Here is a 17,085-nt window from a genome sequence, read left to right as displayed (position 1 = left end):
GTAGTACATTTTTGGTATTATTAATCCATCTGGGACCACGATCCATAAACGAGAGTTGACATATTTATAAAATTGTAGAACTAATCAATTTGACTGGTGTGGTAGTCCTAGTGTTAATGTTAGAAAAACGTTAAGTTATTCCCGAGAAATAATTATACGCAGTTACACTTCCAGGATTCTTATCCGACCTTCTTTTGTTTTAGCTTTCTTACTTTCTCTTTCACTATTTTTCGAAAAATAAAAATATTTATTTATTCATGTAATTGAACGTAATATGTATAAGTATATAAATGTGCTAATTCGTATTATGTACTGCTTATTATATGTATTAATTATATAAAATTTATTAACAAAAGAACAAGAATTTGCGTTAATTTGTCTCTCAAATACACAAGGATATATCTTCGGATATTCTTTTATCGCATGAAAATTTTCAGAAGAGGATGTAAATAATGAAGCTTGACGTTTCCGATATCAATAAAGCGAATCGTGATTTAATCAGAAGATCTGTTATCGCCAAGGGGTGAACAGACTGTAGAAGGAATCGAATCCTCATTCTTCGTCAAGGACTGTTTATTATATCCTAGCCTGGGGCACCGACAATAAAATAATTAACGAGGATCACGCTGTGAGGTTTCGCGAATCGATCACAAAACACTGGCTTAAAGGTAACCCGTGTTTTTCGTTGTTCGCGCCGAAGGGCTTGCTACGACTAATTAGCATGATAATTAAGCGGCGCCGACGTTTTTAAGGATTCTTTCTCGGTCGCCCCTTCTCGCTCCGGAGGTCAACTTCCCATTGCCTTCATGGCCCTCCAATACACGATCTTCTTCGCACCGAGATAAAAATACTCTCTAAAGTCATTAAAAATACTCGTCCAACGTTATTTCCCTATCTTGGAAAGGAGAACTTTCGTTAAAATTATTATGTTGTAATCGCTGCGTTTTATACATCGCGAAAAAAATTTTCTGTACCATAAACTAAAATTTAGAAGAATTTCTTCGTATAATTAAATTTCGTTTTTATAACCTACAGCTTCAATATCAAAAAGAATAAACAGCATTAAAAATAAAAAGATATAATCATCCAAATACACGAAAGTGTCAGAAACATTAAAGCGAAGGATCACATATATTTTATTCGAGTAACGTGTTAATTCGTTTTAACAATCCCTCGAATACATATTTCTTTTTTTTTCTTATGGAACCTTTTATATCAGGATTTCTAAATTTAAAGCTACTTTATGTTGCTCGGTAAAACAAATAATCTCCATTGTAACAATAAGAAAAAGACACGATTAAAGATTGGTACCCATTGTTATCCAAACACATTAAACCATCAAAAAACGCAGGAGTAAGCGATCACTCTTTATTCGAACAAGGTGCTAACTCATCTTAACGACGCTTAAGCACTTGCTGCTCTTATCAAACTCCAAATTGAATCCACCCACGTTCCCATCGCCTCCACCGTTCTCTGCCATTACCTTCCCTTTTCTTCGAACCTGAACGCGATACATTTCGCGGCGTTAAAAAACGGATAAGCGATTCTTCGAAGGATCTTTACTCGCTGACCAAGACTGTTCGTATCTCTGTGCGATTAATTTTTTCGGTCGGTGGAACGCGTGGACAGTCTCGATTGTGCTTCTTTGTACATAAACGTCCGGTGGGCAGATCGTAACTTTTATAACGCGCGTGGCAGAAACCGGAGAACAACGTCATAATTTCCGATACGTTGGTCGGCCACAACGATGAAGCCATTAATTGGTACATTAATTCAGGAATCGCGGAACGGCGAGCTACCACGCGGACAGAAACCCATAGAATTACGTGTCAGACATCTCGCGAACCCTCTGCCCCCGCGATTCAAGGGACAATGTCTCCTTTAACGAAGCTCATTAATTAAAAACATCGAGAGTCGCCGCTCTTTTCAACGTCCACGCACCTTGCCGGCTACTCAACGCAATTTATCTACATCAAACCGTCTTTTTCTTCTGTTTCAACGCGATCGTCGTTATTATGTTTCATCCTTTCTCTTCGCACGTCCCACATGCGCGCATATTCATTTTTTGCCTCGCATTGTTTAAAGAGAGAATAGATTAGAAGAGAAACAGCGCTGTCTTATTGCATGACAGTATCGAACTTCCTCCAAGAGAAGCTTCTTGCATTTCGTGAAAAAGTGCGAGCCCTAATTCGATTGATTAATTTGTGAAAATATGATCAATATGTCAAGCGTTGAATTTGCATCACGATTTCGATGCTCGAAGCAGTTACGTAGAATTTTTATTCCGAATAATTGTTAGAAGAAACTGAAATTTCTGTGGGTCGTGTTTGACAATTTTTCCCGTAACGTTTGAACGGAGAATAGATTAGAAGAGAAACGGGACTAGCTTAGCTGCATCGGGGTACTGAACTTTCTCCAAAGAGAATTTTACGTGTCAGTGGAATACGATTTGCTGTAATGCAGATTCTTGGTTGTTTTAATGTGTGATATATGTAAGAGATTGGGGTTCTAAAAGGGTGTGACAACGAGGAAATTATTGCGCTAGATTAGATATCCATTTCGACAGAATTTTGCACTAGAATTTCTATTTTAACGGTGTTTGATAAGCTCGAGATAGATTTAAGATACCCTTGTTTCAGGTTTATAAATGTATGCATCTATTATCGAAGAGAATATTTCACGATAATAGAGACACGCGATTAATTAACATAACTAACAGGGAAGCGAATTTACTATCGAGGCACGATAATGCTTTCGTACACGAGTGGAAGGAACGAGTTGTTAAAAGTCGAAAGAAAGGTCGAGGAAGAAGAAACAACTAACGGGTGACCGAAAACGTTTCGTTATGGAAAGCCGTAACCGGAGAATGGCCATGAAGGGTACAGAGCATCGGCAATTTGTACGTCGAAATTCTTTTCACGGTGAGAAACAAAAAGGAGTTAATTCGAGCCTTTAAAACCTCGGGGACGTTCCCGTTCCCACGTCTCCAGGCTGGACCGCGACCTCGGCACGCGAACTCACCGCCAGAAAATCATAATCTCTTCCTCATATCGCGGCGTGCATCGACCAAAATCGCCAAACAACAACCGATCGTCCATTGTAATTTGCCGATTACTCGAACCATATCGTTGATATTCGAATCGCAATTAATCGAACACGCTCAAAGTTCATCTTATCGATGGTACTTGTTGAGATAGTTTGGTTTTAGATCGTTTAAAAAAGTAAAAGAACTTAAATCTCACTCAAGCAATGTGATAAGAAATGTTATCTATCATTTAGTACACTTATGATAGATATAAATGTGTGTTGTAATTAGAAAACAAAGTTGATCTTATAAATCGCGTGTGTTAGAAGGAAAGGTTTACAAAGGATTACACTGTGTTCTGAAGATATTACGATGGCTCGTGTTGAAAATTATCAAATGTCCTGTGACTTACGAATGGAATTGTACATAGAAGGAAGACATTCCTACATCCAAATACCCTTTAATAAACGAGAGGACAGAAAAGTGTGAGTAGATAGGTTTGATGGATGTTCCTAGGAGAGAATCAAGCACGTTCGAGGGAAGCAATCGTCGGGAATCTTGTCGACGCAAGAAGAGATTCACGGGCTGTTAAGAAGGTGGTCGCGCTCGCTTGTAGGTTGGCAGTTCTTCTATTAAGGCAGGTCGCGAAGCCGCTGTAAATCAAGGATCTCCGCGTAAAAGTCCCCAGAGTTATTGCGCCACCTCGCACCGCTGTAATACGGGTACCCATGTAATACCGCGGCTGTTTTATTTCATAACTAGACGTTCCTACCGAAGATCACGCGTTGGAATATAAAGAAGTGAAAGGAAGAAGGGGACGTTCGTGGTCTCGCGTGTCCCGTTTCTTCGTCCCGTAACTTGTAAATAATATTTCCGTCGTTGTCCTCGGGTCGATCTCGCTAATTTACACGTCAAGCTGGATTAACGAGTCTCTAATTGGCTAGATCGATCAAGATGATAATTAAGAATGTTAGATACTGTTAGAAGATTTTTTGTAGCTGAAATACCTTGGAAATGATAAGTTGTTTTTCTGTGTTTGCGCTTAGATCGCTTATGAATATTTATTGGTAAATTTATTATGAAAATATTTTTTCCGACATTCAATTTTTTATAGCTTGATTCCTCTGGTATCCTTAAGCAGCGACAAATTAAAAGTCTCCTCTGGAGAATCCAGAAACATTTTAAGATACCCAACCCATTTACTCTTCCAACGAACATGCTACAGATACGAGTATCTTGCCTCCATTTTAATTCCTATACTTTGATATATAGTAAAGTGTAAATGTTTCGTGAACAGAGCAAGTCGGTTGAAACCAGGTTCGCTCATTATGTATAGCATAACAAAACAGTTACCGTTTCTAATACGATTCAGGAGAGCAACCACGTCTGTGACGCGACGCTGGAATGAAACCTGGCGTCTGGTATCCTACACTGTTTATACTAATAGTCGAAGCAACTCCTAGCCAATGCTGGATCCATTAAACGAAGTCGTTCCACTCGATATACGCTAGCTATAAATGTTCATGATTCTAACTATCGAGTCTTCGACGTTTCGTAGGAATGTCAGAGCCATCCTTCCTTTCTCCTTTCTCTTTTCATCATATCCTTCTCTCTTCTCTCAGTTCATCTATCGGCGTAATAACTCCATTACCGGCTGCTCGAGCCTCAGTGTCTTTAATGTCTCATTTCCATTCTTGCGCTGTGCCAGCTACCGTTTCTTGCCCTCTTGTCCAGATTATCGCCACGGCCACGAAAGTGTCGTTCCTTATCGGTTCTTCGTATAATCGGTTCAAGGAAACCGCTCGAGCGTTACGTGTCCGGAGATGTTAAAATTCAAGACCACTCTCCTCGGGTCGAGGAACGATACGAAGAAACTCTATGGAAGTTGAGTATTAATAGCGTTGGAAAGTCGAATGGTGCGACTGGTTAATAAGATTCGTAGTGGATTATGTTCGTTGGTAGAAATTAACTCTGATATCGGTATAGATGACTATAATAATGTAGATTAGATTTGAATTATGTTACTTAACGCTTCGTAACTGCCTGGTATCACGAAGGCGACATTATCAATTCGCAGAAACTTATTTCTTATAATGTTTTCGCTAGTGAAAGATAGGAAAAGGAACAAAGTTGTCGTATAAACTTGTAATTTCCTTTTTAAGCTCGCTGTAAACTAATGAAATTTTTGCACAACTAATGATCCTCTACCCAAAAGAAGATTTCCTTTTTTTTTTAAACCAGAAAGTACGAAAACAACGAGCATATAAAAATGAAACACAAGGCGTACTCGCGAAACCAATGGCAGCGAAGATTCGACATTCGACCATTTGTTGAGATTCATGAGGATGCAAGCGTGTTTGATACTGCGACAAGGATGCCTTATACAGATGCTCCTTCATTCGTATTAATAACCAGCGAGTATGGCTAGGCCAGGCCGCAAAGCCAAGGTCGCGGAGGTTAAGGCGTGTTCAACAAGCTGTTCATGGCTACTACCTAAAGGGCTAGCCACTCCACCCGGAAGTACAGCTCTTTGGCTTGTGTAACTCAAGATCGTCCGTGTAACGTGTTGCTTTCCTAAGACGCTGATCTTCTGGCTCCGGAATTCCCGATCCTCTCATCGTCCACGCGTTTCAGACGCGAGTCCAGGACGCGCCAGCTCGAATCGAGAGGAATGTTAATGCGCGTTTTCCATGCTGGTGAACCAGTGGAAAAGAAGATATTGAAACGATCGTTTTCAGAAAAAAGTGGACTTTGCCAGTGGACGTTAAAGAACCGGCTACCATTTAGAGGGGCTACGGGAGAGGATCGTTTCAAGGGAGAGAAGAATCATCATCGTGCAGCCTCTTCCGTAAAGGGATAGCTCGGACACGTTTCTATTTATTATAAGTCGGGAAAAGTCAACAATCGGGAGCCGGAGTCGACCGTAAATCACGACGGAGTCGTCTCCTGGCGCGCCTTAACGTTAAGGACTGGTATATGTAACCTATAAGAGGGATGCGCAGGCGGCAGTGATATATCGCACGAGTCCCCCCATTGTCTCTGACTAAGTTCACAGCGACGGGCCACCGAGCAACGAGACTCTTCCGAGTATTAATTACAATGTCCGCAGCCAAAGCACCGGGGTTCGTCTGGCTCGGGTTTGGTCAGAGGGCCCGGCCGATTTTTCTTTCGGAGAGAATCCGTCCACGAGTAGACCCGGTAAATTGTATTTACCGAGTCGGCCACTTGGGAGGATTTGGTCTTTTAAACGGTGAGAATTAAATAATTCGATATTTGAAACTCTTCTCCACCCGATACATCGTTTGTCAGTGAAACGTTGTCGCTTGATATTTTGAAATCTTATTTTTTTTTATACTTACGCTGATACTTTATCAGTTTGAGTCCCAAGCAGCGCGATCGCGCTGTTTAGATTTTGTGTCGAAAAGTCCCAATACATTTGAACGCTACAGACGACTGACGGTATTTTGTATTTCATCGTTATCTTCTCAATAATTTTTATTGAACAAAACTTGAAATATTTATAAACTGATAGTACGCATATATAATAATATAGATGTATTTCATAAAGTAACAAATATGACGAGCGCTGTTGTGCCGCTTGTTTCTCTTCGCGCTGTTCAGGATTTTTCGATTCTGCTTTTTCAATGATCTCTGGGACTCAAACGGTTATTATTAGATTATTCTACTAATACCAGGTAATTCGTTTGTTAGTTACTCTTCGAGGAAAATTGCAATCGATTATAATTTGTATTCTTATGAGAATTGAAAATTCTGATTGTAAAGACCGTTAGTTTAAACGAATCTATTAAATTTGATAGTAATTCTTGAAAATTTTGACTCACCATTTGGAGCCTGCCTGCAGAGCCTGGCGAACATCTTCTAGTTTGTCGCTGATCGTCTACCTGCGAACAAGAATTCGCTCCAGATTACCATCCAGTCCACAATTTGACGGAAACTAATCTACTCTAAATTAATCTTCGCGACTCGACCGCCTACCGACACGCCATCGTGTAATAAGCCAAGAATTTCCATGATTTTCTTCCTCTTTAACGGAATGAAACAACCATTCTTGAACCACAACCATAATCACGAGGTGGAAGAGTATCAAAATTCATAGTAACCAGTGATTCAACACCGGAGCAAGTATGATGCTTGAGGCAAGTGCGAGTCTAACAGGATATTTCCTTAACGTTAATAGCTACCAGTCATTCTCTAATATAATTACGAGCTTTCTTTGACTAATAGGCAACGACAGGTGATCCTCCTAGCGCTCCAGCTTTCTCTACTGATTTTACGGAGCTGTCCCTCGGGGCTTGTCAGCCGTAGTTTGTCGATTCTAAATCATATTGCCACGTGGAATCATAACTTCTAATTCCAAACGACCTACTCCACAGATCGTTTTCTTCAGCAGGAAGAATCTCGTTTATAGAAAATATATCTTTCGCGTCTCGTATATTATGCGTGTGTGTAAAATATATCACCGACATGTGCTCGAGATCAGTCTGAGAAGTATTTAGGTGTTTCGAGTGTCTTGAGAATAAATGACGTGATATTAATATCTATTTTACATTGTCTTCTTTTAATATCAAATATCAGAACAGAGCTAAGTATAATAAATGAAAAGATTCGTATTGGTCGCTCTCGACGATTTGTTTAGCCTTACCGGGCTACGAAGTACTTCAATAAATTTTCATCGGTCGCGTCATCTGAAATTCTGATAGAACAGACCCGTTGGGAGATATACGTCAGGTTCGATGTTCGATTCGAGAGGAAATAATCGTTCAGGGCCTCCCAACGCGTCCCTCGACGACGTTTAGAATCGAAAACACGCGAGGAATGCTTTCTCTTCAATGTTCCATTCCTTACCTTGACCAGATAGCTATCTGCCTATTTCAACAAGAGACACTTCTCGGTAGACGTCGAAGAAGTTTCTGAGACACTAAATCAAAGATCGAATTGGATAGATCGAATTAGGAAAGCCTGGCTTCTAAAACTGTATTCTGGAATTCTTTGTGGAATCAAGAACATTTAACGGGATATATCAGATCTGTAAATATGAAACCGGAATTTGCCTATAGATGGCCCTAGCTGATAATGTAGTTATCACTAAACTGCGTCGTTGATGCCAAAAGTCTTTGTTGACATCTCACAAACATTTTCGACTCAGAACAATACAAGTTTCATGCAACAGCGTAGTTTGTAATAGCGTTGAACATGTCGAATTTTGTGCCTGGAAACTACGATTTGCGGACAGCATTATTTTTCTGTTACCATTTGAAGAAAACTGCTGCAGAATCGCATCGAATGCTTGTCGAAGCTTACGGTGAGCATGCTCTTGGTAAATCACTTCACTTCTTATGAAAATGTACGAAAATGCCTCGATGACTGGTATGTCTCAAAAGAGCGACAGTTTTTTTGGCGTGGCATCCACCAATTGCCAGACAGGTGGGAAAAATGTATAGCTAGCGATGGGCAATACTTCGAATAAAATATTTTTAATCATTTTCATACAATAAACGTGTATTTTCTATACAAAAATTCCGGTTTCATATTTACATACCTGGTATTGTTCTCTTTATAAATTTCTACCAAGTAATGAAACGTTCAAACTTACGTTGCTCTTAATTGAATATTACGGAGAATTATTAAAAATAAATATAAAAAATTCGTTTTAAAACAGATGTTTTCTTCTTTTAGTGGGACGATGTTGAAACTCATACAACCAAGAAATTGTAAATCTTAGCTCGAATGGAAGTAGTTTGGTTGAAACACGCTTAAATAAATTTATTGAAATCGAACTGGAACGTGCACAATATATAGAATATCCATAGCACACACGTACACGCGAAAGGAAGAAGAATGCAGGTAGCAGAACGTCAGTAGACACGGTGAAACTATCATTTACAATGATTATTACCATACGACAAGCGACAAGGGGGAGAAAGATGAGAAAGTCGTCGGGCCTCTACATAATTGCACAACGCACAGGACACGTGCATACGAACGGGGAAACACGATCTGCTTGGTGTACCATTTGTACCACGTGCTGTTGCGCATAAATGTGCAAAAATGATTTACATCGTTGCCCCTGGATAACATTCTTTCTATTACTTGGTTCGAAAACTACCCATTCCAGTTAGTTCAGCCTTAAGTCATTAACTTTTTCAACTTCTAAGGTAAGATCGGCTGTGATTAACCAATCGCCAATTCACCTTACAGAAGATTGATTTCCCGTAGGTAATAAACAACATGAAAACAGAGAAAGATTCGCATAAGCAACAGGTGCGTCCTAACAAAACTCTACTGCTGTGGCTATTAACTCTCGCATACTGATGTCTGGGTCATCGAAAACCCTGTACTTGTTAATCATATCTCTAGCAGCATTTATGTATGTTTCTTCCTAGCGAAGATTATTTTATTATCGAATTATTTTTTAGAAGGATTGTTAGACTTTTTATTGACTCTTTGGTAGTTAGAATTATAGAAGAAAGATGCGATTGAATTTGAAATATTTGAGATGATGTTTCTGAGAAATACGATAGACGCGATCAAAGTTGGCAGAATAAAAGCTTGCGATACATGCAATCGAAGTTGGCAGAGTTATGTTTGTATCGGAACAGATAATACGTATAGTTCTGTATGTAATAATTCTTTGGAGTTACGAAGTTTATGACAGAGTAATTTGCTACTGAAGCGTGTGAAAGTGAAAGTATGAAAATCTAAATTACACGCTGTCTAAAAACCTCACGAATTATATTCCAACTCATGTACTATCAGAGTGTTGGCGTGAGTATGAAAGAAATACCAAATCTATATTCTCAAAAATGGCTATCATTCCTGACGAATATCATAAACCTAATGACTGAATCTAGTAAATACAGTCTTAGTAAATCACTAACGATGACATCTGATTGATTATTTAATTCCTTATGATACTGCGTAACTTGAAAATTACACATATCCTTGTATATACATATACGTGTGTCTTTAAATATTATTTCCTATTGTTATTACTGTGCCATTTTAACAGTACGAACAAATTAATGCTGCGTATGATTCAATGTACACATATACGATTCGATTTGCAGATTTCCAGGAAATAATACAAATTCGAATGTCCAATTTTTGCAATCTTACAAAAGAGCATTTTCATTAAAAAAATACGAATCAATTTCCACCGTTTGACACCATCCACCCAATCTTACTTAGTTCCTATCCCTTTCGTCACAATAAAAAACGATAATCAAACATAATGCCTATCGACGAAAAGTTCCAATTATAGAGCTTTAATAACCCGACAATTAAACAGAAAAATAACAATTTATCAAAATTAATTCGCAGTATTTAAACTCTTGGTCTTTCATCGCGAGAGAAATTCACGCCCGTGCTATTGAAAACACACACGATTGAACAGCGCGGTGTCGGCATTCAACCCACGCGCGCATGGTAACCGTGGATCGCGCACCGGGCCAGCCGTGTTTTGTTCAGCATAATTATCTGGGATACAGCCATTAATTAGTATCGCTAATTATGTGGAACAGCGGCAGCGACTGCACGCCAGGGCAGAACGAAACGGTTCCGCGTGGAGAGGCAACTCGATTTATCCTATTTGTCGCGCATAAATAACAGATTAGTGCCGAGATATGGTAGCTTATGCAAATGCGAGGTTCAAAGTTTATAGCATCTAATTAACAATATTGGCGTGCTCGAACTTAATAAACCAGATCGCGACCGGTTTCCGTACTTTAATCGACGAATCTGCGATCGCCGAAAATTCCACCGGAATTCGACGTGAATTCACCATCGGCAACATCCAAAATAGATGACTTCCTGCCTGCGCTGGAGGATGTGTGACCCAGCGCCAATTACGCCCAATTTTTGTACGCCGTGCCGTAATAACGTATCGTAAGGTATTACCAGCACGACGGTCAAGGTGTAATAAATTATTCAGCACGCTCGAGCAATAAGCGAGCGCGTGGTGCCCGTTTCGCCATTCATCGCCTCGTGGCTGTTCGCCAGTCCAATTCGATGATTAAGGACATTGGACGCCCTAACCAGTATCGATTGGCTTACCCTTTGTTTCTTAATACACATATATTGTCAGAATTTGTATTATGTAAGACGAACGCTGCTACTTCTTAATTAAAACGTCCTATTTATCATTTCGAGACTGCACAAAGTTGAAGTTCCATCATCTTTGGGCCATTTTATTCATACAATTTTAAGATATGTACATAGTGATTATTTCGTAATAGCCATTGATACTTATAGCAATAATTTCGAATTAATGATAAAGTTAGCAGATAATTCGATATGGATGGAATTGAAAATACCAAATTTGGATTCCAAGAACGTTGCCAAAATTTTCCATACAAGTATTGCAACGCTCAGGTAAACGCTCTTCTCGAGATTTTGAAGTATTATACTGCGCTAACTTTCATCGTCCGCTATTCGATAACGTTCTACTGGGATTTTTCATCGATAGTAAGGACACGGCGCTTTTCATGTGTGAGTGCGCGGCTCTCGCTTTTTACTGACTTTTTAAGTATTAAAGTTTTAAATACAGTTACGATCAAATAAATAAATTTACATATAATTTCACTCCGTAGTTAGTTCTCCTTGTATCGTTTAAAGTAGACACTCGATACAAGCTACCATCCTAACGATACTTTTTGTATTGTTCACGAGTATATTAAAAGAAAGGAAACCAACATGTTCGATACTGGTTATGCCGTGATCTCCATCTGCAATACGATCCAGATATTCGATTCTGGTCATCTTCAGTTTAATCGCACGTGGGAATCGAATCTACGAATATGATCCGCTTATAATCAACGACGCGTGGTAATACTCGTAAACAAATCCGCGATAAAAGGGATATAAGGGACCTTGGGGGACGATTCCTCGGAAGGATCGAGCGACGTTCAATGGGCAAAAAACAGGGTCCAGGACGCAGGGACACCAGAGAAGTAATGCGACGCCTTGATGGACGACTCGATCGAGAAGCCGGAAGTGGGCGGTTGAAAAACTGGCATTTAGAGGCGAGCACCGGGCACCCTGCCAACTCCTTGTCCACCGTGGATATGGGAGGGCTGAAAGCAGGTTAGGCCAACACATCGACCGGCTGTTTGACATAACCAGTTCGAAGCTGCGGGCAAGGACGCCACGCTGCCTCTCATTGCCTCTTTTCAACGTTCTCTCGAGTAAGCTTTCTCTCTGTTGCTCTCCTGAGACACAATCGGCCGTTCCTGACCACCGCAATGCATCGTGATCGATCGCTGCCACTCAGAAATCGAGCTTCTTGTTTCTCCTCTTTCAACATCCGAACAAGAGAGAGCGAGAGAGAGAGAGAGAGAGAGAGAGAGAGAGAGAGAGAGAGAGAACCCAGAAGAGAATCGAAAAATGACGGATAAATCGTGGATTCTAACTTCGTATACAACATCAGGTAACTATTATTGCGGCAATTAAGCGGATAAGGTGGCAGAAGTAATCGAGAGCCAGTTTACTACGCGTCAACGTCGTAAACTGTGAAATAGCTGGATTGGAAAAACCGACTGGTTTCCGAGAATCTTAAATCTTTCTTCTTGCATCTATTACGATCGTCGTAACACGTGTTCAAATCGACGGTGAACTGCAAAACCGTCAGGCTTGGAGAAATGATGGATGACAGGAAATCGAAGGGATCGATGTAGGTCCAAGAAGAAATCCACGGGTTGAACGTATATAGAGCTTAACGGAATACTACTTAACGGAGAACCTGCCAGAAGAACCTACCGTCTTCGCGATATTAATTTACAGAAGGCACGATGATGTTCGTCTATCCAATCTTCAGTGATTTTTGCTACGATCAATCTGAAGTAAACTCGATGAATTGAAACGACTCCTATAATTTCGCTAAAACCGCCATGGGAGACGAAAGAAGCAAGTCGAACGGAGTTCCTTTCACCTCGGTATATACGTGCGTGTAACAAAGAGAAAAGGAAGATGTACAATTTTCCAGAACATTAAGTAGCAAGGGGAGAAACGGTACGAAGACGGTCGTGCGAGCATTTTTACAGACGTCGATCGGATCTCTACCAATTATTCCGAACGAAATTAAAATAAAGCCAATAAGACCGTGCGTTGGAAACCTTTTACAGGCAAACCTTTTTGCGGCCTGTCAGATCTACCTGAGCGATCACCCTGCTGGGCCTGCTCGGAACGAGCGGAAAGGAAAACGCATCTCGTCGAGGCAGCCGCGTTTTTCCGTTCTACGGTCTCTGTGCGTCCTACTGTACACGTATACACATGTACGTAACGCGTGGAAGATCGGGCCCCTCGTTCGTATATACGACGCGCCACTGTCCGATCGTTAAACCGTGATGGAGGTAAGTTCCACGAAAAACTGGATCCGTGGCGTAACAGGGTCCCTGCGGTTGATTGTTGTTCGCCAACCGAGTCCATCGAGTCTTGGCCTCAATGAGAAAACAACCGTTTACGATACGTACATGCGAACTTGCAACGGTCGTGCGCGGCTTTTTGCCCGAAACGATTTCGACGAACTTTCCGTGCACTCGTCAGAAAAATCGAAATTATTAAGTATGGAGAATGAGAAAGACAGCTGACGTTCTGTACGAGTGTGTGAAAGTCATAGATGATACACGATAGGGATCTTTAGACGAGGATATTTTTGTAACAATTTTAGGTTTTTATGAATACGATCGAAGAAACGGAATGTTAGTAGAAATTGTTTCTTTTTTTTAGATATTTTATATATTTTCGTATATTAGGTGTATTTTCTACGTTTTGTGTCTTTAAACTTCTTATAAATAAATTTGTAATTTTATAATGGCAATTAATAATGTCTCTGAGAAATATTTTCACACCATGTCACATAGAAACGAATGTTTAGGAATTAAAATATTTCGTATTACAAAAATGATCAATCCATCCTACCAGAAGGATGTTAAATACTGTTCCTAAAAATCGAAAAATAAAATGTACCTGAAATCATCCATCTTAAAGCTTGACTTAATAGATGTCTTTTAGGTAAATTATTAATAGTTCTTGAACTAAATACTTCTTAAGAAGAACGAACAGGTTTCTGATAACATCAAGTATTTTAATATTCATTGATAAAAGCATAATCCGTCTGATAGATAGTCCGAGACTTTCTTAGAACTCTGTATCTACCTAAGGAAAAAATTTTGGAAAACTACAAGCGAAGGGAGCCTTCGTCTTCTAATAAGACAGTTCCAGTATGTTAATCGAGGCATAGTTGGGTGTTCTCGGATAATTATAGTTCGTGAATGAGATTAATAGCGATAATGAAATTACGGGATCAAAGGATCGATAATTTGAGTCGCGATACGCGTACACGAAACATCCGGAGTAAACCTGTTATCTGAAGTTATGGAGCTTCCGTGATGGAATCTAAGACCACTGCCAAATAGAAGTCGTCTTTGGTGTTCCTGCGCTAATGTAGTTACTCTGCTATATCCGTTATTCTAAATGGATTCGAATTCTTCGGCGATCATTTAATTTCTTGCTGCGGAAACCTAGTGAGTAACGTAAAATTCCAACTACGAGAGATCTCCAGAAAATATCGATCAAATAACGGACAGTGAAATGAATGCAAAAAACAAGTTGATAACTGGTTAAGAAAATACATTTCTACGTTCATGGGATTACTGTCATTAACACGGAAGAGTTTTCCAGAGATAAACCTTGCATCGTAAAGATGATGAAGGTTGCCATTATTTTTCTCTTTCAAGACCGGTAGTTTCGCTGCACAAATTATGAACAGCACAATATTTTAACTCTGCTGGTCTCCTGAAAGTGAAAATTATGTTTCAATAGACAGTATGTTTTTGTATCGTAATAAAGCATAGATATTGATTAATAAATAATGTTAATATCAAAACTAAAAATATCCCTGAGATATATTTTATTTCGCCTGGTCGTTACGATTCAAAGAGATACGAACGTGAAGAATAATTGAAAAGAACAGAGTCAATTTTCCATTCGATATTACCAAAAGACAGAATACTACAGACGTACACGGTTCATCGAACAACAGACGAAACGCGGAGAGAATCGAATCGAATCGATCAGAGGAATAAGGACGTAGTGCAGATCCGGATCTACGGTGCTTGGTCGTGGAATTATGGCGGTCATAATGCGGTCAGCTACGTCGTTTCTGATTGTTTCACGTTAAATCGTCCTCCACAGTTACCTAAGAGGAGCGGAGAGAACATGACCCTGTTGCGTGTTTATCTGTTCTTCTTGCAATCTTCGCCGTAGCATCGCGAATGCGTCGGTCATGCGTCTTAACGCCTGATGTCCATCCGATGCGGCAGAAATAAATTTTAACGCGGATAAATCGTTTTAATTAAACAACGCCCGTTCCACTGCATTATCTGTAATCGCCATTTTTGCGGGCCAAAAGGAAGAAAAAAAATATCGTGACGTGTCACAATGATATAGTAATAGCGGAATTTAATTAAAAAAAAAAAAGTAGCTTTGATAATATGACAAAGTATCGGATCTTAAAATTGCTCGCATAAAAGAAAAACGAAAAAGAAAAGTATAACTTGTATCTTCCTGTGGTCTTCGTACGTAGAATGCATCGCGCGTCTTTCGAGGGTCTTATAGATCCTATTCACGTAACGAAACCATTTTAATTGAGTAATATTGGCAAAGGGGCGAGGCTCTTCATTCAATTAAAACGAACTCGCAGGTCGGCTGAGAAAAATTTGGAATCGCGACTACCCATGTAGGAACTTCCGCATTGATAATGATAATTAATAGACTAACGTTATAATTTATTGGGGAACGTCGCCTTCGTTCATTATGCCGCGATACTTACGGCTAGCCCGCGCGCATAACTCAATGGCAAAATTTATTGCGTCATTAAGGTAATGCATGCGATACACCGCGATGTAGATAACATAATCATTTCATGCGTAGAGTCACGTTTTATCGAATGATGATCGCGATGCGAGCGCGCCATGCCGCGCACCCAATATCTGCTTCTATCTCCTCGTCGAGAATAGTTACAAGACGTGATCGGGACCACAGAAGAGATCTACATCGTATGAAATCGATACTGAAGACGATGCTCAATGTCCGATCAGTACATCAACCATCTATTACCTTAATAGATTTAAAAGAAGTTCAGTAATTCTCAGACTCGATGCTTTCATATCTGTAAATTACTAGTAAATCTACTTATTATCGAATTTAACAAAACCACGCCTATTTGATGATAAATTACAGTCGTTAGTTTAGAAATTGGAGTTTGAAAAGTCGATGAATTTGTTTTCGCAGAAATATTCCAAAATTAGCTACCTGCAAATACAAGTTTACCAAACAAAATGAAATCACACGCTATTTATCTGACTAACTGACAAGTTCCACTGATAACCGATGTAAGTTTTGCAAATGTAAAGAACGATCTCTTTTACAACAAAGAATAAAAACTCTATACCGTTTGCATCGATAATTGAAATAATTATTTATTCGTCAAAATGCGACGAGACCGTGGGCTAAGAAACATATTAAATAATAATGAAAATATAAATTCTATACTGGATACCACTACCACTTCAACGCTTCGATTACGAAAACTTGATTACTCAGAACAGAACTCTACTACTCGGAGTAAAAAATTATTAAAAAAAAAAAAAAAAATGTTAAGGTCGTTCAGACATCTTTTCGAGAATATTCTCGATCTCCAATGATCGAAACCGCGTCACGTCGGTTGGCGGCATTGTTTCCTGGACCGTGTCCAAGGAGAATCGTTCTTCTGCCAGAAAACGATACCTCGAACTCGAACGTACACGCAGGATCGGAGCAGGCGAACACGAAAGCGAGGATACGCAACGAACTGGCCACCCTCCGTGTTCACCCGGTAAACGGATACGGGTATGTCTGGACACCGGATATCGCGGTTCGTTAGCCGCGTGTCTCAAGGACCGGAAATCATTCTTTGCTCCCGACGTAAACCGTGCATCGCGAACTTTCTGCCGCCCAGCACCGTTAATGATCGTCGGAGGACGAACAACTCTCTTTAAGAAGCC

The 17,085-nt window shown here is 39.9% G+C and overlaps 1 protein-coding gene across 3 annotated transcripts in view; it reads right to left on the bottom strand.

Moving 5' to 3' along the window:
- The window catches only part of LOC126915991 (uncharacterized), an 83,410-nt gene that overhangs the window by 42,620 nt on the left and 23,705 nt on the right, over nt 1-17,085 (bottom strand). For all 3 annotated transcript variants that reach the window (XM_050721318.1, XM_050721319.1, XM_050721320.1), the window contains one exon: nt 6,868-6,927. In XM_050721318.1, coding sequence (XP_050577275.1) covers nt 6,868-6,901 — 34 coding nt within the window. In that variant the 5' untranslated portion in view covers nt 6,902-6,927. The remainder of the gene's footprint in view (nt 1-6,867; nt 6,928-17,085) is intronic.

The sequence above is a fragment of the Bombus affinis genome, chromosome 5 (genome assembly GCF_024516045.1).
Source record: "Bombus affinis isolate iyBomAffi1 chromosome 5, iyBomAffi1.2, whole genome shotgun sequence".
NCBI classification, from domain to species: Eukaryota; Metazoa; Arthropoda; class Insecta; order Hymenoptera; family Apidae; genus Bombus; species Bombus affinis.
The sequence above is the reverse complement of the archived record's forward strand: the minus strand, read 5'-3'. Positions and strand labels throughout refer to the sequence as shown.